Source organism: Nilaparvata lugens, chromosome 2 (genome assembly GCF_014356525.2).
Source record: "Nilaparvata lugens isolate BPH chromosome 2, ASM1435652v1, whole genome shotgun sequence".
NCBI lineage: Eukaryota > Metazoa > Arthropoda > Insecta > Hemiptera > Delphacidae > Nilaparvata > Nilaparvata lugens.
The window spans coordinates 58,527,108-58,548,783 of record NC_052505.1 but is presented as its reverse complement, the minus strand read 5'-3'; the positions used below and the strand labels follow the sequence as shown (position 1 = coordinate 58,548,783).

Below are 21,676 nucleotides of genomic sequence, written 5' to 3'. Positions count from 1 at the left end.
TCGCGAGAAATCTAGAAATCTATTAGACTCGATCAGAATAATCTGATTTGTTGACATGATTCTTAGATAAGTTTGGCTTATATTTTCCAAATCTCAAATCATTTCTAGCAGATGACTGAATGTCGTCTGACCACATTCTAGCAATGAATTTCTCTTTAAATTCTTCAAAGTTATTTACATCAAAACGGATGAAAATCCACCAATCACGATGAGCAAAATTTGAATTAAAATTGTTTTCCAAAATGCCCTTAATTTTGATCCAGTTTGTGATTTCATTTCTCTCAAGATACTCGGTCAAGTTTACTAAGAAATGCATTGGATTCTTTTTGTCAATTTGCATTTGGAATTCAAACCTATCGAAATTACTATTGTTACCAGTATGATTACACATCGGGTTTGTTGACATGTTAATTTTATTTATGTGTTTTCTAACCTCAGTTATAGCAGCTGTATTTTCTTGACAATCTATTTTCAAAGAGGATAATACCTTGATTTCCTTGTTTACTTTTTCGTTTAATTCTACAACCTCTTTTTCAACATGCTTAATACTTTCATTATTTTCTGCATTGATAGCATTTTGTGTCATATTTTGTTGCTCAACTATGATCTTATTCTTATTTACTCTTTCATTAACCTCATTGACCCTATCAGAAACTTGAATGATTTTATTTTGCATTGATTTTTCTACATCTAACATTTATGTTTCAAGATCATTAGTTTTCTGCTGTAGATGACCTATTTCTTTGTGGTTTTTACTTAATGTGTCATTTATCTCTTTTATTTCCCGCTTTGTACTAACCTGATCTAGTCTTATGCTAGCAAATTCTTGCTTCATATCATCAAACCTAGCATTTTGCTCATCAAACCTAGCATTTTGCTCTTGTTTCAAATTATCAAATCTTTGTGTTAGAAATGCTATAATATTTATATCATTTTTAGCTCCTACCATACTTGTTTCATTTGATATTTCTACTACTTTTTCATGACTTGTTACATTTGAAACGTTTTCACTTACAGCTACACTATCGTTTGAGTCATTGTTTAAGGTTAGGTCTAAATCTTGTGATTCTTCATCTAAGTTTTGAATGTTTTCACTGGATAAAACTTCATTATTTTTATTGTTCTCCATTTTGCTACTGCGTAAAAAATATTTACTCATTAGAACCTGAACTTTCTCGAACCGATTTCCCACTCAGCAGCATCTCCCATTCATGATTCATCAAGATATCTATCCTACCAATAATTTTTTACAACCAGGGATATATTTTGTAGTTTGAGTCCCACACCAGGGCATACCATTTGTCGTGCTACCAATTTCTCCTAAATCGGTTGGATAGCATTTCACACCTATTAACCTAAGGATAGTTATCGGCTCCAATGTAATAGATTCTTGATAAACTATGAATGGATCTATCGCCTATGAATGAGAAATCCAGTTTTTTAGAGCAAATGAACTTATAATCTTCAGAAGAATTTTGGCAATATACTTTACAAATACACAAAGAACAATATCTTACACACTCAAGCATCTAAAGTCACTACGAGCTAAATACTTATCCAGTTTATATAGTTGAAAACAATGGCTATAGGCTTGTATACACAATAAACAAACTATAGACAAAATAGAACACTATAAACTGTTCAAAACTCAATTTAAAACATTAATAAATTCACTTAAACAGAAAAATATTCAAAGAGCACCAAATTACAACACACATAGCCAGCCATATTTTTAGAGAGCTAGAAGCCAAGCTACAAGTCAGGACAAAAACCACATCTCAAAATCAGTGTCGATGTCACGGACACGTCACCAAAAAATTTATAAATTACAAGTTTAGAATTCACATCTTATATTTGTTCTCAATAAAACTTTATTTTGAAACTATTATTTTAAATTTTTATATATCATTTCTATTTAAATAATCCATTTATCTGTTAATTCTGTCAACTCAGCCTCGGTGACACCATGGAACATGCAACACAATCATTTACGATAATAAATTCTCAGTCAAAAAGTTGTCCGTAATCGATTACTCTGATATTTACTATAAAGTTTTATAGATCTCGAATTGAAGATTCGATTCCAATCGAGAAAAAATGTAATATTACATTTGATATTCAATTTGGTTTGTTAATAATCTATATTAGAACGTCTATGTTTTCAAATATTTGGACTGAAAATTTGGACTAAAAAATAAATAAAAATATAAATCCTATTTATAATAAGATAATAATTTCAATGGGAATAATTTTGAAATAGCCTTTATATAATTTATATCGGTATCAGTAGGCCTTCTATTAGTTACTGGTAGAAAGCTGCGTTTACTTCACACCAGAGTTAATAACACGAGTTATTCACAAAAAGTTATCAAATTGACTGAATCGTCGAAAATTTATCTTAAAAAAAGTTAATAACTCGTGTTTAAACAGAAAAATCCTTGTTGACCGAGCAAAGTGAGGTCTAAGATTCAAGTCGTCGGTTTGGCATTTCTCTTAGTGTTTAAAATGTTTAAATGTTCAAATGTTTGAATGTTTGAATGTTTGAATGTTTGAATGTTTAAATGTTTAAATGTTTAAATGTTTAAATGTTTAAATGTTTAAATGTTTAAATGTTTAAATGTTAATGTTTAAATGTTTGAATGTTTAAATGTTTAAATGTTTAAATGTTTAAATGTTTAAATGTTTAAATGTTTAAATGTTTAAATGTTTAAATGTTAAATGTTTAAATGTTTAAATGTTTAAATGTTTAAATGTTTAAATGTTTAAATGTTTAAATGTTTAAATGTTGAATGTTTAAATGTTTATATGTTTTTATGTTGTGTATTAACGGCGAAACGCGGTAATAGATTTTCATGAAATTTGACAGGTATGTTCCTTTTTGAATTGCGCGTCGAAGTATATACAAGGTTTTTTGGAAATTTTGCATTTCAAGGATAATAGGCCTATTAAAAGGAAAAAGGAACCTCCTTCATACGCCAATATTAGAGTAAAAATCAGACTATAGAATTATTCATCATAAATCAGCTGTCTAGTGGACTATAATACTACCCGTTCAAAAACATCGAACATCTTGAAAATGTATCTTTCCATCAACGTTAGTAGACAGTTGACTATAATACTACCCGTTCAAAAACATCGAACATCTTGAAAATTGTATCTTTCCATCAATGTTGTAGACAGTTGCATTCAGACCTGATAACAGTGCTCACACTCACATTCCGGACGACACGTCACTGTACGATATAGAACAGAAAGCTCTATGTTTATCTAGGATTTTTTCTAGACATTTTTAATTGATAAATTATTTATTAATTTCTGAGAAAACATAACAAAAGGTCAATGTAACTCACTGAGTGCGAGGTCTACTGTTCTCAGAACTTCTAGTTAACAAGATTTATGTTATCAATATAATTGACTCCAATATAATATGATCTCATTTAATGAGGGTATTCACATAATATAACAGCCGGGATAAAAGGGAAAAAATGTCTTTAAAAAATTTAAAATTGAAACAGGTGTGATCATTAACCTAATGATCTTCATCTGATCTAATGTGAACAAATTATAGTGCGTTTACACCAGGTAGCCCAATCAAATAGTACATCGGACCAAACAATAATTAAGGTAATTGATTTTATTGTTTTAATCGGTCCATTTGGGTATTAGTAAGAGTAATCTATTGTTTCCCACCAAAATTTCTGAAGGCATAACTTTTGGCAGCCTGAAAACCAAGAGATTTTGGTACTTTTTTCAGTTTTTTCACGATATCTCCAAAACCAATTGTTCAATCAATATTTTTGCTCATTTATTTTTTGAAGAAAATTAAATTCTCTACAATTTTCATTGCCTAAGTGTTTTTCTCTCTCCAATAGGATGTGAGTTATAGCTCGTTGAAAATTGTTAACTTTTTTTTCAACTTGACGAAAAATCGCTAAATCAATGTTTTTTCCTTTTCACTTCTTATAAAGTGGTATGTGGTATTTTTTTATCGTAATTAGAGTATTACTAAGTTGTCAATACAATCACTAATGATAGAGTTGGAACAAAAAAGGTATATTTTAGGGTGGTGATTTAATTTATGAGACTCATGATTTGGCGCTAACTTCTTTTGGGTGAATTCAGACCAACTGCTAATTGCTAAAAACGGTCATTGTTGGAAATAAAAAGTGCACGTTATACAGTGTTATAGTGTGAAAATTATAAAGTATTCACTAGAGTAGATTTCATAAAAATAGTCCTATTGAGGATGAAACAGCAGAGTGCCTCCTCAACACCCCCCCCCCCACCACAACCTTTAAACACCAAACGATGTTAAAAGTTCATCAGGTTTAAATATGAAATATGAATGTACTTTTATTTATAATCAGCTGATTTGGCAACGTTGCATCAACTCTCACAGGACTATAAACTCACTTTCAGGTATATCGTCCATCTCCAATAGGAAATGAGTTATATCTCGTCGAAAATTGATAATTTTTTCTACTTTAAGAGAAATTGCTAAATTCACGTTTCATTTTCCATTTTTCATTTTTTCCTCTTTTCAATTCGTCTATGGTATTAATTTATCGTGGTAATGGTGTTATCATGTTGCTCATAAGGTCAGTGACAATCTTACTGGCTCTTAATGCATGAAAAATGAGATAGTTTTTTTATTGTAAAGGAGCCAAGTCAGTTGTCATTTGGGGTTCCCAGAGAAAGATGGCAGAAGTGGGATGATGTGTGTGGTTAAAGATAAAATTAGATTAATTCATTCAAATAGATAACATAGTACTTTTGCTTGGATCCTAGATTTCAATAATAAGTGGAATAAAAGTTATTTTACTATAAATTACACAGAAAGTTATATAAACTTCTATAATTCAACGAAATGGTGATGAAATGCTTGCTAAATCTACAATAATAATTTTTATGCTATTTCACCCAAATCCTACAGCCACATACTCTTCATTTACATCATAAGTGATTGTGACACAACATCTGCCTTTTTCGGCCGAAGAAAATTCAAGTTATGCTCTACACTCAAAACCCACCCATAACTGGAGGACACAGTAAGCATTTTCAACAAACCTAATGGAACCCAACAGGAGGTGATGGATGCAGGAGAAACTTTCCTAAAGATTCTGTACAGTGGTGTGAGACTTAACCCTCAACCAGCTCTCTGTCAAATCTGCTTCTGGGAGTGAACATAGCCTCCCAAGACTTCAACCAACTGAGGATGCTGTACGTCATCACTTCTGCCACTGTTACCTCCTAATCCAATCTTGACAGCAAGTTAAAACATGTTGGTGGTCTGTGAGTGGTGATGGCAGTGTTCTTCAGCCTACACTAATGTCACAGCAGCCTGCACCAGAGTCTCTTCAGCACATTGTGTCCTGCTAATGTAAGACTGGATGCAGTAGGGCATATATATTCATCAAAGCAGGACTGAAATGTTCACCCATCTGCAAAAATTGCGATGAGGTAAACTGCGAAAATATGGTGGTGGCAAACCTTAAGAATGAAGATGACCTGTCCCCGGACTCTGGCAACCCTGAAAATGATAATGACAGTGAGGCCGGCAAAGCACCAGAGCACCAGGAGATAAACAACAAACAACCTGGCCCATCGAAACGTCCACAGAGGCAGCAATAATAGGTATGACTTCCTCAAAACTGGAGTAACCACTAGAGTAGATTCTATAGTTCTTACTGGAGTAGGGACTATTTACCTAAGAGTGAATATATAGTCCTGTGAGAGTTGATGCAACGTTGCCAAATCAGCTGATTATAAATAAAAGTACATTCATATTTCATATTTGAACCTGATGAACTTTTAACGTCGTTTGGTGTTTAAAGGTTGTGGAGGGGGGGGGGGTGTTGAGGAGGCACTCTGCTGTTTCATCCTCAATAGGACTATTTTTATGAAATCTACTCTAGTGAATACTTTATAATTTTCACACTATAACACTGTATAACGTGCACTTTTTATTTCCAACAATGACCGTTTTTAGCAATTAGCAGTTGGTCTGAATTCACCCAAAAGAAGTTAGCGCCAAATTATGAGTCTCATAAATTAAATCACCACCCTAAAATATACCTTTTTTGTTCCAACTCTATCATTAGTGATTGTATTGACAACTTAGTAATACTCTAATTACGATAAAAAAATACCACATACCACTTTATAAGAAGTGAAAAGGAAAAAACATTGATTTAGCAATTTTTCGTCAAGTTGAAAAAAATTAACAATTTTCAACGAGCTATAACTCGCATCCTATTGGAGAGAGAAAAACACTTAGGCAATGAAAATTGTAGAGAATTTAATTTTCTTCAAAAAATAATAGAGCAAAAATATTGATTGAACAATTGGTTTTGCAGATATCGTGAAAAAACTGAAAAAAGTACCAAAATCTCTTGGTTTTCAGGTTGCCAAAAGTTATGCCTTCAGAAATTTTGGTGGGAAACAATAGATTACTCTTACTAATACCCAAATGGACCGATTAAAACAATAAAATCAATTATCTTAATTTTTGTTTGGTCGGGCCACATTATAATGACTATTTGACTGGGCTAAGAGTTGATAACAAATTAATGTTTCTAACATATGCTAATAAATTTTTCTTTTGGCTGCTAGTTTTGCTATCAACAAAAAATGTTAATAACTTTGTCACGTTTTTTGTCTGCAGCTGTAGTTGGTAGGGAATAGCTGTAGTTGTTGGGTAGGGATGTTTCGCGAGGGGGTTGCAGGGAAAATAGGGACCTGTTATTAACAAAAGTTCTGGCGATAAAAGAGGCTTTTGTTATTAACATAACACATTTCCTTTGATCTTTACCGACTCTCGATGGATAACATGAATCTTTTCGTGTACCTAGTTGAGAAGTTGATATTGTGATAATCATTCATATTCATTGAAAAAGACAAAGAAATTTCTAAGTATCAATAAATCTGTGTTTTTTTGACAATTTCTTAGTCTTTTCCATTTAATAACATAAATCTTGTTAATAACAAGGAATCTCCTGTTAAAAACAGGAGTTATCAACTTTTGTTAAGAGAAATTTTTGTTGATTTAGTCAAGTTGATAACTTTTTGTTAATAGCTCATGTTATCAACTCCAGTGTAAACGCAGCTTATGGCCAGTTTCACACGGAAGAGTCCTTGCTCCTGGAAGATCATATTACTGAAGATCATATTTCATATTTTGCTCTCCTGTACTTTCATATGGGGATCTTACGAATAAGCCGACAGATCTAACAACTATGCTGACGTTTGCTCAAAGTATGACTCATCACTTTTTCTCAAAGTCTAACTTCCTTAAACATATAGATAGAAGATTTCTGATTTCGGATTTGGATTCAGTGACCCCAAATTCTTTTAAGCGTAAGTCCCATTTCCAAAAATACCTGAAAACAAGGGAGTTATAGCTTTTTTTAATATAGCTTTCCATTATCATGTGATTATATAGTAAACGTACTAAGATAATAATACTCCTGCCTCACAAAGGGACAGGCAAAGGTTTCAAGAAGTTTTTGAACACCTGAGAAGTTTAAACATAAACATTTTCAATTTTTAAAAGTTCTAGTTTTCCAAAAAAATATTGAACTATGAAAAGATGAATCCAAATATGAAATCATAAATCATCTCCACTCATCACCCAATGAAATAGGAGGAAAAGGAATGTTGTACAGTAAAATTCACTAAATTTCAGTTGTCATTCAACAATCCAATTTATCAGGTTCAAATCGTTGAATACCACTTTAAATTACCAGCAATTATTGACTATTTCTTTTTAACTTCCATCCAACTTTTGGCGACTTCATTCCGGTCCTTGTAGATGTCAAGACTTTTATCCCAAAGAGCAGGTCGGTTGCAAACTGCAGTAATCAACAGCTCCACATCAAACTCAGACATCGCGTAATGACAGGTGTCAAAGTCAAGTCAAGTAAACAACTGACAAGTCAACAAGTGTCAACTGGAGAAGTGAGTGAGCAAGCACAGTGCTGCCATAATGCGAAAAGCATAACCATTGTACCAACTATTCTAAATTATCATACTGTATTTCATGAAGCCATGCTTTGTTAAAACCAGTTACTCAGAAAGCGTTTTTTTTGTTTGATGTTTTGTCGTCCTTATGAATTCTGTTGAAGCAAACATAATGTTATTTAAGAAGTTGTGCTGAACCTGTATGAAGAATTCATAGAATTCTTAGAATTCATAGAATTCTTAGAATTCATAAGAACGGTAGAAAATCAATTTTACAAAAATCGATGTACATGTAACTGGATTTAGAAGATCAATACGATAATGTGCTCTATCACAATTTAATCACAGAAATGTTTAAGTGAAAACGTTGGGCGCAAACATTCTGCCATGAGGAGACAAATAAATTTATGAAAAGCTTGATAGCTTGAATAGTGATCTGATATTTGTTACACGTTTTTAGTCTAAGACATAATATGTCTTAGACTAATTTTTAATGTTTCTTCGATCGGCAGGAAAACTTTGGTTTTTCAAAGTTATCTTACTCTCTTATTTTGGGGTATTTTCAGAAATCAAGATAAATATCCTACCAAATTCCCTACACGAATACAGTGTAAGTTGTATTATAATAGCTACAGTACTTACGTACTGTATAGTACAGTACCTGTTCGTTTTTACCGTATAATTATATGATAATAGAAAGCTTTATTAAAAACAGCCATAACTTCCTTGTTTTCAGATATTTTCGAAAACAGGACTTACGCTTTGAAGAATTTGGGGTCGCTGAATCCAAATCCGAAATCAGAAATCTTCTATCTATATTTTTAAGGAAGTTAGACTTTGAGAAAAAGTGATGAGTCATACTTTGAGCAAACGTCGGCGTAGTTGTTAGATCTTGCCTCTGCTTGCCTCGAGGGGAAAAGACGTGACAAAACGAGGTTCCTGGATAGGAGTCACCATGTGAAAGACACGATTTGACTCAATGTACTTCGACAAAAAAACGTGAACACTGTTCAGTGTTCAAGTTGCATGTCTCCTATCGTGTGAAAGTAGCCTAACTGAAGCATGGACGAAGTCTAAATTTGTGTTTCTGATACGTTATAATATCTAAAAATCATTTCATTTATTCAAAAATACATTTTATATCAATTATACAACTTGTGTATGTATACTGAAGTATTTTATTGGTAGAATGAAGAATAAAAATGGTGGCTGGAGAATCGTTTGTTTACATCTGTACATCCTGGACTATTAGCATTTGGATAAATGCAACTTCTTAGTGATTTCCATCCAAGACAGAAAACTCCGAATCAAGTCGAAATCGTTTATCTTTCAAAGCAATTTGTTCCTTCATCAGGCAAGTCCAGTAACTGTCAAAAGTAAAAAAATCTGGCCAACTGACAACATTGCAAAGCTGGAGAGAAATGGCGCTATCTACTTCGTTGCATGATAGACAACGATAGCAACATACTATTGTCAATCGTATACTGCCATTATAATAACGTTATTATACGTTATTATAATACTGCCATTATAGACTAATAACGTGGACCTCACTTTAGATACCGTATAACATATACCCTACCTTAGGTATATTATAATTTTCACCCTTCATTGTTTGTAGCACACGAGACACTATACTATGTAGCAAAATGTTCCTATTCATGTTTGCATTGTTGCACTGTATCTAGGTTTCTGTTCGTTTTTTGTTTTGCATGTTTGTAGGCTACATGCACTTAATAGGCTTAAGTTTTGTTTTTATAAATAATTATTAGTACCTCCAAATACATTTTCATGGTGTATGTAATGTAATGCAATTTGTGATGAGGAGAGGGCAGCCTCCCGGTGGCCGGACCCCCCACCCCCTGCCCTGCCAAGGTGGAGTACGCGACGCCTGTGTTCGCCCGCAACTACCAGGGCATTTGGCGCTACGTCGTGCAGATCCCCTACGAGGGATACTTCACGCAGACTGTCGAAGTCACTAGATGCTTGTGAGTATTGACAATAATTGTTTCCCCGATGAAACCTTGTTCAGGTCACCGCTACTCAATGAAATAGAGATAATAGGCTACATATTTGTTTTATATATTTACGTCACGCATACTGTCCAAGTGACTACGGTTCTGTAGGCGCGTGTGAGTGTCTACAATTAAACACAACTCTTCAATTGTTTTGTAACATGACGAACTCAGTAAAATAAATTCATTTTGAGAGAGTAAATTAGGTTGAAAATCATGCGTATAATTATATACGTTGTATACACATTCTTTTATTTAATTGAGTAATTGAGTTTGTCGTAATGAAGACACAAGAGGGTATTTTTTGTAAATTAGTTGTCTCGGGTTCAATCCCTGACAGGTCAATATGTTCATATGTCAATATATTTGACTGAATGAATAGATCAAAATAAATTAGAGAATGTTGTGCTATTCCATAAAATAGAAATCTAGAAAAAATATCAACCAACTCACAATGAGTACAGCTGTTATGGAATCCATATATTTTTTATTTCGACAAATATCACATTATATTATCAAATGATTGGGAGAGAGAAATAAGGTTTACCTTTAGCATAATTATATTGAAACTAATAAATGATCCTTTACTTATACATATATTCTTATTTATTATCCATGATTCATCACCTTATTTGTTACGATTGATTGACAGACAAAGCAAGTGCTTCTACATGGAAGGCGGCTGCCTGTCGTCCCCACGCTGGATCAGCCTACTAGTGGCTGAGATCTTCTACCCAGACGCAGTGCTCCCCACCGCAGGGGGTCGCCGGCCCCCTCAACGGACCCCCGTCGCGGGCGAGGAGCCCCCCAACCTGAAAGACCTGCACAGCTATGGCTATCAGCCGCACATCCACAAGAGGTCGGCGCCCCTTTCAAAAGAGCCGCACCAGTCGCACATTGATAAGAGGTCGGCGCCCCTCTCAGAGCTGCCACCCCAGATACGCGCTCTGCCACAGGCACCTCCTCAGGCTGCACCGCCACCGTCACCTTCACCCTCCTCTACTAACTCCTCTAAGCCTTCGCACTGCGACGGAATTGATGAAATTGGTTGCTTTCAGGTAAGGTTGCTTTCAATACGGTTGCTTTGGTTCTAGGATGGAATTTACTGTCTGGATATTTAACGCTAAGATTTGAATATGAATAGAAACAAAAAACTAAACTTGCGTTCTGGCATTCACTTTCAATACTGTAACTATTACAAAACGTGAGTAACTTTCCACGTAAAACGAAAATGCAATAAATTTATGTACACGAATAAATTGTATAGGCCGAATTTTCTATGATATTAAATGACACGAATATTTAAGCAGATTCAGGATGAATTTCCTGAATCTTAAAGCCTCGACAGGGAGTGCTAGCAGTAAGAGAGCTGAATTCACACTGACACTCTCGAACCGGCCGATGCCTAAGGGATAAATTGATGAGTAATAGTTGATATAGAATTATAGAAACTCTCCTGCCATCTGGCAGTCAATGAGCAAATGAGTACAATTTCAAATGACCTCAACAGTAATTACACTTTATTCATTAAAAGTTTACATTGAACAAGATAAAAATAAAAATACAACATCATCTTTTAACATCTTCTTATCTATACTTATAAAATTCTTATCTCACTGACTCACTGATCACGATTTCTGGAAAACTTCTGGATGGATTGCAACAAAACTTGAAATATAGCTTCCTTATTTGTCCTAGGTGCTCACTGATAAATCTTTTGGCGATATTTTAACTCTAAGGGTGGTTTTTAAGGGTTTAAAGTTTGTCTTTTAGCATGTATATTCTTCTTATTCCAATCTCTTAATTATAATTATTGGAATGTCCATACCATATGTTAATATTGAACTATAATCTAGAGAGAGTACCTCTTCGAAACAGTTGTTAACTGGCAACCAAATTAATGATTTTGTCAGGTTGATATTCACTTGAAACTGTCAGTATACCTCATTAATAGCATCAATGCTCCCCATTCAAATAATGCTGACACATTGATGTGAATCTTACTACAATTTGTTTACATTAGATCAGATGGAGATAAGATGATAGCTACTGTTTCGATTTCAAAATTATGATTGCCATTTTCGCTTTTTATGCCAGTTGTTATTAGTTTCGATTTCAATTATGTTTGACATTTATACCCGTTGTTATTGTTATGTGAAATAAGCTCTCATTAAATGAAATCATAAACATTGGAGTCAATTATACTAAGCGAACAATTTCTGTTTAAATATGTGTGTTTGTGGATATGTATGTATGCCTGAAGGATCTCGAAAACGCCTCTAACATTTTTTTATCAAATCAGGGATAGAGTACGTTTGCGATGAGAAAAATATTTTGGAGCAGGTCTCAACTCTGGGAAAAATTGCTGAAGCTCTTTCAGAAAGGATTATTGGTCCCTCAATTAGCAGCTGATCAAAAAAAGATTCCATACTCTGTTGAAAACGTGAGAAAGAAAGTAGTGTGCGCAAGTGAAAAAGATTATATAATAGCTGTAGTTGAGGTACCAAATTTAGTGATCTTATTTTGAAACATTGCAGTATTCATGGAACATCTGGAAGAATAGGTACAGAAAGTGATCGGATGATAGCAAAATAAATTTAAAATCAATCTCCCCAAACATTTGGTAGTTGAATTGATGTTTATTGTGAGGTGATAGAAATGCAACTAATTTCTTCAGCTTCTGTTGTATTGGTTCCTCTGTTTCTCTATGTTTCTATGCAGCCATGGCCTTGAGAGAGCCAGTTGTCCTGACTGTTAATTCCTAATCCGGACTATTTTTAGTTTATTTTCAATCCTGATTAAGTCCAGTAGATCCATCTTTTTGAAATGGTCTTCTCTGATTTGGTTCATGTGAAATTAATCAGGATTAAAATTCAACCGGCTTTTGTGCAACCGGGCCTTTGTGAGGGAAATTTTCGCATTCTTCTGGGAATTAATCTCAATTTACTGTGATTACATAGAACATTTCTGTATGAATTATGAATAATATTATAATTTCTTCTTTTGTAATAAATTTTTTATGCTTTTGTACTCCAGAGCGAAGCTCGGTCCCATTATCTTGATGTCATTACATGAATCATGAATCATTACATGATGTCATTACATGAATCACAAGTAAATACTAAAGTTCTTAATTTAGATAGAAATTATATCAAGTTACATTCAAATTTTCATCCCTAAGCTTCTGGTTTCGAGCTGAGATTGAAGAAAGAAATCATATAATTGTAGTCAATAATCAAAGTGATTGAATAAATTTTATTCACAATTTCAAAAAAAAAACAATTTAGGGTCCTGCCAAACCTGTAGGTTTTTCGGCGGGTGCCCAATCACAAAAACAATATTAAGAACATAATTAGGTAAATTTACTAGGAATTTTTATGACATTCGAAGTTCGAAATAAATAAAGAAAAAGACAATATGTAATGTAATAAAAACAGGAAAGTATAAACTAAAAAATAACATTACAAAGTTTGTTGAATAAGAAAAATCAACTGAAAAGTATGAAAAAGAAGAAGAAAAATAGAAAGAAGGATTGTTTCACACTATCTTGATAAAACATTTCATCGCTGAGGCAGGCGGCAGTGTCAACAATGAGAAAAATAGAATTTCAGCCAGCCAGAACTTAGAAATAATATAAAAACTCGCTGGTAATTGTGTAGCCAAATAATAGTAATAATAATAATAATATATATTATAGATAATCTAAGTATATAATAAATTATAAGTTTAGTGTGTTCGCATTAATATTAAGATACATCATTATGTCCTTTTTAGTGTAGTCTCGAATATTTTGGGGAAGTCTATTGAATAAGTAGGGAAGAACATAGTGGAGGGATCTTTTGCCGTATACATTATTGAATCTGGGGACTAGGAATATTAATGGAAATCTCAAGTTGTAAGGTGCGGCAGGAGCAAGAAATCTATACTGAAAATTACATTTAAAAAGTGTTATAAGTTTGTAAAAGTAAAAATTTCTGGGTGATAGGGTATGGTAAAATATATAGATGTTTTGTAGGTTGTTAGGATCAATATTAAAGACAGGGATTCTGGTTGTTATACAGTTTAATGTTCTCAGTTGGATTCGCTCTATTCTTTTTAAAAGATAATTTGCTGCACTTCCCCATGTTTCAATTCCATATCTAACAATAGGTTCCATCAGTGACTTATAAATTAGATACAAGCAGTCGGGAGTGATGTTTCTATGCAGATAATAAATTTTTGCATTTAGCGCTTGAAGTCTTTTTGCAATGTGATCGATATGAGGATTCCATCTCAGGCTACAATCAATTATAATACCAAGATAACGGGTGCTATTCACTAGATCTAGAGGCGGACATTTGCAAGTTAGAAAAGCATTTGAATAAAGGCAATGGCAGTCATGACTTGATACTGTTGGTATTTCATTGCATCTCAGATGGGGAGACTTGAAGTGCATTAATACAGTTTTTTTTCTATTAACAATTAGATGTCTGTCGTGGGACCATCTTAGGATTCTGTTATAATCCAGTTGGATCAATTGCTGGGCTGTTTTCAAATCTCTATGTCCAACTATCAGAACAGTATCATCTGCATACGTTAGTACTTCTCCATGACTAATTACACTGGAAATTGAGTTTACATAGATGTTATATAAAATCGGGCCTAAAATACTTCCTTGTGGTACACCAAAATCATCATTTTTGTGTAATTCACTGTGATTGCCACCCAGGTTGACCATGAAATATCTATCAGTCAGATAGCTCTTGAATAACTTCAATACATTGCCAGTAATTCCTATATTTGATAATTCTCGCAGTAATATCTTGTGATCAAGGGTATCAAAAGCTTTAGAATAATCGATAAATAGTGCAAGAACATGATATCTGTCGTTTAGCAGATTGTTTATTTTATTAGTAAAATTTACGAGAAGGGACTCAGTGCTTTTTCCTTTTTGAAACCCATATTGAGAGTTGGAAAGAATATTATTTTGAAAAAGGTATTTATTTAAGTGTGTGAATAAATATTTTTCAAAAATTTTCTCGGGTACTGACAATTTAGATATAGGTCTGAAATTGTTAAAGTTATCACGAGCACCAGATTTATAAATTGGTTTAACTATAGAAATCTTCATTGAGTCAGGAAAAATTCCTTTTGAGATAGATAAGTTGATCAAGTGACATAGAGGGATATAGAGATAGTCGTCAAGGATATGAAAATCCAAAACTCCCACACCATCAAAACCAGGTGATTTATTTTTATCCATATTATTTACTATTTGTTTAATGTCTTGAACAGTAGCTTTTCTGAGATAGAAATTTACATTAGGTGGGACCGCGACAGAGTCATCGAGAATCAGTGGACATGAATGAGAAGTATTCCTGATATTTTTTATAAAGGAGTCGGCGAAAGCAGAACAAATTTGGTCGGGAGTTGAGAATTTATTAGAAAAACTGTTTAGGACTCTATCATCAGACACATCCGATGATCTTCCCAGAATTCCATTTATACACTTCCATTTCTTTCTAATATCGTTTTTAGAGTCATTAAAATTTTTAATTATATAATTTCTCTTAGCATGTGTTATTTCTTTATTTAGTTTGTTTCTAAAAGATTGATATTCATTTTTGTATTCTGAATTCGAAGGATTACTTTTGGTGCGTCTGAATAAGACATCTCGCATTTTAAGTTTATTATAAAGTTCTTCAGTCATCCAGTTATTCTTGAAATTATTGGATTTCTTGTTTTTGATACGAATTATTTTCTTAGATTGGTTCAATGCTCTGTCGAAATTCAATTTTATCTTATCGTATACTAAGTTGGGTGAGAAAAATAAGAGACAACTATTCCATTCGCTCTGTTTTAAAATGGATGAACGTTTTTTCCTGTCAATGATTGTCTTAAATTCTTCTTTATCTTGATTGGATTTTATTTGGGGGTTGTATCGAATTTTGCAACCTACAATATAGTGATCAGAGATCTTTACATTTATTACTCCGGTATTTGAACTAAAATTACTGCTAAGTAGACGTAAAAATAAATGATCAATACAAGTTTGAGTAAGCAAGTTTTGTCTGAGCTCTTCTCTCGTGACTATAGATATACCTTTTTTACAACCATAAGATAATAACATCGATTCATATAATTGTACAAATTGATCATTTTGTTTGAAAAGATCTAGGTTTGTATCACCTAAAATGATAAGATTCGCTTTATTATCAACTTCAAGTATTAGTTTCTCGAGATCAGAGATGAAATTATCTTTTTGAAAACTGTGTGGCCTATACAAACTGATTATATTGAAAGATACGTTTTTAAATTTAATGTCTAACATAATATATTCTAAATTTATTACATTGAAGTTGACAGTGATTTCCTTGAAATTTATTTTATTCTTTATGAAAGCTGCAAGGCCATGATATAATCTATTAGGGGCACATTTGTATAAAGATCTATACCCATTAATTTGAAAAAGACTACTTAAATTAGAATCAATGTTGATTTCTGACAAAAAAATAATATCGATATTAGCATTACAGACAGCTAAAGTGAGTTCGTTGAAATTCTGTCTCAGTGACCTAATATTAAGATAGATAATTTTAAACGGAGCAATAATCTCTAGCGATAAAGAGGAAGGAATGCACTTATCAGCAAGCCAGCTATCAATAGTTGGAAACGCCTTGCAAGGCAAAACCGTCTCCTCAATTGGAAAATCATAATCTATCATGACTGTATGGTTGATAAGTTAATAATGAATGAATAATTCCAGATTTTCAAAATAACAATGGTAGGTACTTGAATTACAAATAATAGAACAATAATACAAAGCCCAGTGCACAAAGTAGAATGAGAGTTGTAAAGGAAATACGGAAATCTTGAAACTGAACATTGGTGCAGAGGTATAAGTAATCTTATCAGATGATTCTATCGAGATCCGATTCAACCTTAATACGGATCACTTGTGCCTGGGGCTCTTTTCTTACTAGTATTCTACCCTGAGAGGTCCATACATATTTGTAGCCAAGTGGTTTTGCTCGTAACTTAGCTTGCATGAATAATCTTTTATTAAACGCTGTGAGATTTTCATTGAAGTAAATAGACCTATCAGACGAGTTTCCCAGATCTTTATTAGTAAGTTTTGCTGCTCGGCCGTTGGTGAGCCATTCAGCTCGGACAATTTTTGAGACAAATTGCACAATCAGCACAGGTGGAGAATTCACTGTTGAGTTTTTGGTGGATTTCCTGATTGGCAATCTGTGTGCAGCACTCACATCACTTTCATTAAATTTCACGTTTATCTTATCAGCTATGTGTTTTAGATCATCGAGAGGAGACTTATCAGTTACTCCAAGACAGTGAATCTCCAAGTTATTTATTCTACCGTATTGTTCAAGGTCATTAATTTTCATGCTGAGATCGTTGATGTGATTATCCTTTTCCCGTAATTGTGCGTTCATTTTGGCTATTTCACTTGTCAGTTTTTTATTTTCAGTACGTAGCTCTTTTATTTCTACAAGTAGTTCATCATATTTAGCGGACAAAAACTCCTGACTCGACTGAACAGAATTCACTGTAGTTTCAATGTTGGTCAATTTAGTGTTCAATAGTTGGAGGAGTGTACGAATGTCCTGCTCATCAAGATTATCGCTAGTAGTTAAGTTACCTGAAGATGTGCTCCCTTTAGCGCTTTTCGAATTCTTGCATACATGGAAGCAACGCCACTTTTTTCGTTCATCCTCCGACATTCGGCGATATGTTGTTTCTTTGAGACTGCACTGGAAATGGAATTTGTTATTACACCCAAAACATGTCACTAAATCATCCGTATCTGGCAGAGAACTGTTACAATAATAACACTGCGCCATCACTGTAAAACTATGTACGTAATTAAGAAGTACGGTAATTTAAAAACAAAAGTGAGGTTACGATGAAACAAGACTATTCACTTATCAGAGCACTGATTTCGACGTCCACTCGCCTCGAGCGACTGATTACGACTAACGTGATATAATAACGAATAACGTGACTTGATTTTAGGTGAAAATGTTACTGAACATTAATTGTAGAGATTTTCATGCTCAATCTTTTTCACTTGAAATTTTTTGTTCAAATTGTATCTGGATCCTTATAGGGGAAGTACCTCAAGTTCCAAATTTCAAGTCATTCCGTTGATTGGGAGATGAGATATCGTGTACACAGACGCACATACACTCATACACACACACACACACCACACACACACACAACACACACACACACACACCACACACACACACACACACACACACACACACACCACACACACACCACACACACACACACACACATACAGACCAATACCCAAAAACCACTTTTTTGGATTCAGGGGATCTTGAAACGTATAGAAATTTAGAAATTGGGGTACCTTATTTTTTTCGGAAAGCAATACTTTCCTTACCTATGGTAATAGGGCAAGGAAAGTAATGAAACGTATAGAAAACATGAAATTAGGGTACCTTGAATTTTTTGGAAAGCAATACTTTCCTTACCTATGGTAATAGGGCAAGGAAAGTAAAAATCAGACTTTAGAATTATTCATCATAAATCAGCTGTCTAGTGGACTATAATACTACCCATTCAAAAACATCGAACATCTTGAAAATGTATCTCTCCATCAACGTTAGTAGACAGTTGACTATAATACTACCCGTTCAAAAACATCGAACATCTTGAAAATGTATCTTTCCATCAACGTTGTAGACAGTTGCAGCCAGACCTGATAACAGCGCTCACACTCACATTCCGGGACGACACGTCACGGTACGATATAGGACAGAAAGCTCTATGTTTATTCAGGATTTTTCTAGACATTTTAAATTATTGATAAATTATTTTATTGATTATTGATAATTGATAAATCTATTATTTTTTGAGAAAACATAACAACAGGTCAAAGTAACGTACTGAGCGCGAGGTCTACTGTTCACAGAACTACTAGTTTTCATAAACAGTTTGTTTCCAAAACAGTGACCTTGACAACCGCACTCACATGATATGTATCCATGTAGGGCTAGCCTCCATCAATATGAAAAATTTATTTACTCATTGTAGTATACTACGGTACTCTTGAATCGTTCAGGATACACGTTTAACTGTCTATTACATCAATTGCTATGTATATGGAGCGGTAAAGATGTAATTTGAAATATTTGAAGGAATTAAAATCGATTCCATTTGAATAATTCATCAGTATTACAGAGAATAGGAGTTGATCACTGTATGCACACTAGTGTACTGTACTGTATTGGTTTATTAATGAATCAATAATATCATTGTCTATTCATGTGCGAGATAGGAAATAGACGAATGAAGCATTATCACATCTGAACGAACTACTGAACTGATAAACTTGAAATTTTGCATAAATCTACTTAATTTATTTACCTAGGATGGTTTTATATGCCTATTTTTAGTTCTTCAAAATTCAGTACACCTCAAGCTCCTGGTTTGTCAAGTTTTCAGTCACTTTTTCAACTCTTCAAGTTCCCAGTTTGTGATATTTTGCTTCAGTGGTCATCTATTTCATCTATCTATATTATATACAAGCGATCGAAGAGACACTGATTCATTAATTCACTCACACTCACTCTCTCATTCATAATCAATTCCACTCTTCATCATTATTCCATTATTCATAATTAATTTCACTATTTTACCAATTCATAATTGAAAATATATTTCACTATTATACAATAGGAAGGATGGAGACGAATCGCTTATAATTGATACAAATTGAAACTTGAAAGTCCAGAGATGATTAGATAATGATTTGCAATCTCCGCCTTGTTGTGTGTTTGACATGCTTTAGTTTGTCTGTTGGTTCTATCACATCATTTTTAAGTTCTCTTTTTTCATAAATTCATTGTTATTTGCAGGTCAGACTGTACTACGATTGGTTTTTAGTTCCTGGAAGCTGCAAATGCTGGAGACCAGATTACTTTTCCAGATTCACAAGAAAGAAACCCGCACCGGTATACGCTAATGAGTTGTAGGAAATCTTAAATACGTTTCAACTGATAAGTCGAATAATGTGGAATATATCTCCTCAGGATTGAACAAGGCTCTCCGAAAACCGTAGATGTTCTATGTGTTCATAATTATTATTCCTATCGAATGTAGAAGTCGAACCCAAGAAAATGAACACATGAGTTAATCATAGTTCACAAATCTTATTTTCTTGACTCATTGAATGTAATGTTATATGAATATAATGTAGGGCCGTGCTTTTTATGGAAGAAAATTCTTTCAACATGATTTTGAGTCAATTTTTTTGTTATAGGCTAATAAGTAAAGTTAACTTTAGTGTATAAAGAGAAATAAAACTCCACATTTTTGAAGCGATATGGAGAGTGCTATTCAAAGATGGGAGATATTTCTTTATAATTTGATAAAGAGTCAATACCAGCTTAGAGAAAAGATAGCATTATGCTATTTCTTGTCTATTATATATTAACATCATATTATAAGCTGAACACAGTCTCTATAAAAGGATACTGAATTTTGTTCATAAAAGGCAAATTTTAACGATTTTTAGCCTACTCAAACATAATAATATTAGAGCTCTTCTGGCACTAGTTTAGACCTAGACTTATTCCATTTAGATAACAAAAAGCTTGAAAATTATTCAACTCAGGTCTAATAGGAACTAAACTCTTCAGAAATCATGAAATTATACATTATAATTCATGTAGAAATCTATAGATAGGCTACATAGACTATTCCTGCTAATTTCACGAATCACGATAATAGAGCCCTTACTCTATTACAGTATCATCGATGACTTTCATCAATGTAATAGAGATCTCTCCAGCTGATGATTCTTTTCAATTGGGTTGAAGAATGATATTTTCTCCAAGTGATTTCTTCAATTTTTCAAACAATATCTCACATTAATTTGATTTATCTTCTTTGAGATTAACTTCTCAAGAAGTATATTAGTTTTGAGCTTAGAAATTATATAGAAAAGTAAAAATGTCATGTAATTGATGATTTTTTGTTTATAGTATAGAAAATGTAAATAACAATGTATATAAGTGAGATGTATTCTGTATATTTATTTATTTATCTATTATAATAAGGATGAGAATTCAAAAACAGTTTGCATTATCCCTATCCCACTTCCCATTTTCATAATAGAAAACAAGTTGCCGATATTAAATATCTGATAGGCTACTATAAATGATCATCATAGCTGTACAACTTTTCGCATACATACTCTCACGGTGAGATTCGCCAAACAGCTTTGATAAGCAACTTTCTATAATAATGAGCTAAAAATTACAACTACCCACCTTTATCGGCTGTTGAAAAAACAACAGAATCTATTATTTATTTATTATGATCCAGATTCCACAAACAATATTGTAAATGGTTTTCGAATAACCTAAAACATCATAATGAATGTTTGTTTACAATAAGGGTTAGTTTTCGTCAATGCAAACTGAGCCGGCTACCTTATCAGTCAGCTGATAACCGGCGTGTCTGTCTCTGATTGTTGAATGCTTGCTTCGATTTTGAATTTTATTATATTGTTTATTGTATACTCTGACCTGCTGAAAAATCTGCTCATTGTTCCCCTATACTTATTTGTTTTGTTGTTTAATTTTTTCTTGTAAAATTATTTATTTATTCTATATGGCACATCTGAGCACATTTCTTTAGTGTAGCCATCCTATTGGTAGATTGAT

The 21,676-nt window shown here is 33.2% G+C and overlaps 1 protein-coding gene across 2 annotated transcripts in view; it reads left to right on the top strand.

Moving 5' to 3' along the window:
- LOC111048801 overlaps nt 1–21,028 on the top strand; it is a 76,807-nt gene extending 55,779 nt beyond the window's left edge. The window contains exons 7-9 of one of the 2 annotated variants that reach the window (XM_022334782.2): nt 9,788–9,947; nt 10,627–11,032; nt 19,865–21,028. In XM_022334782.2, coding sequence (XP_022190474.1) covers nt 9,788–9,947; nt 10,627–11,032; nt 19,865–19,981 — 683 coding nt within the window. In that variant the 3' untranslated portion in view covers nt 19,982–21,028. Of the gene's footprint in view, nt 1–9,784; nt 9,948–10,626; nt 11,033–19,864 lie in introns of both variants that reach the window. The other variant, XM_022334781.2, reaches the window with a different exon arrangement.
- The last annotated feature ends 648 nt before the right edge of the window (nt 21,029–21,676 follow it).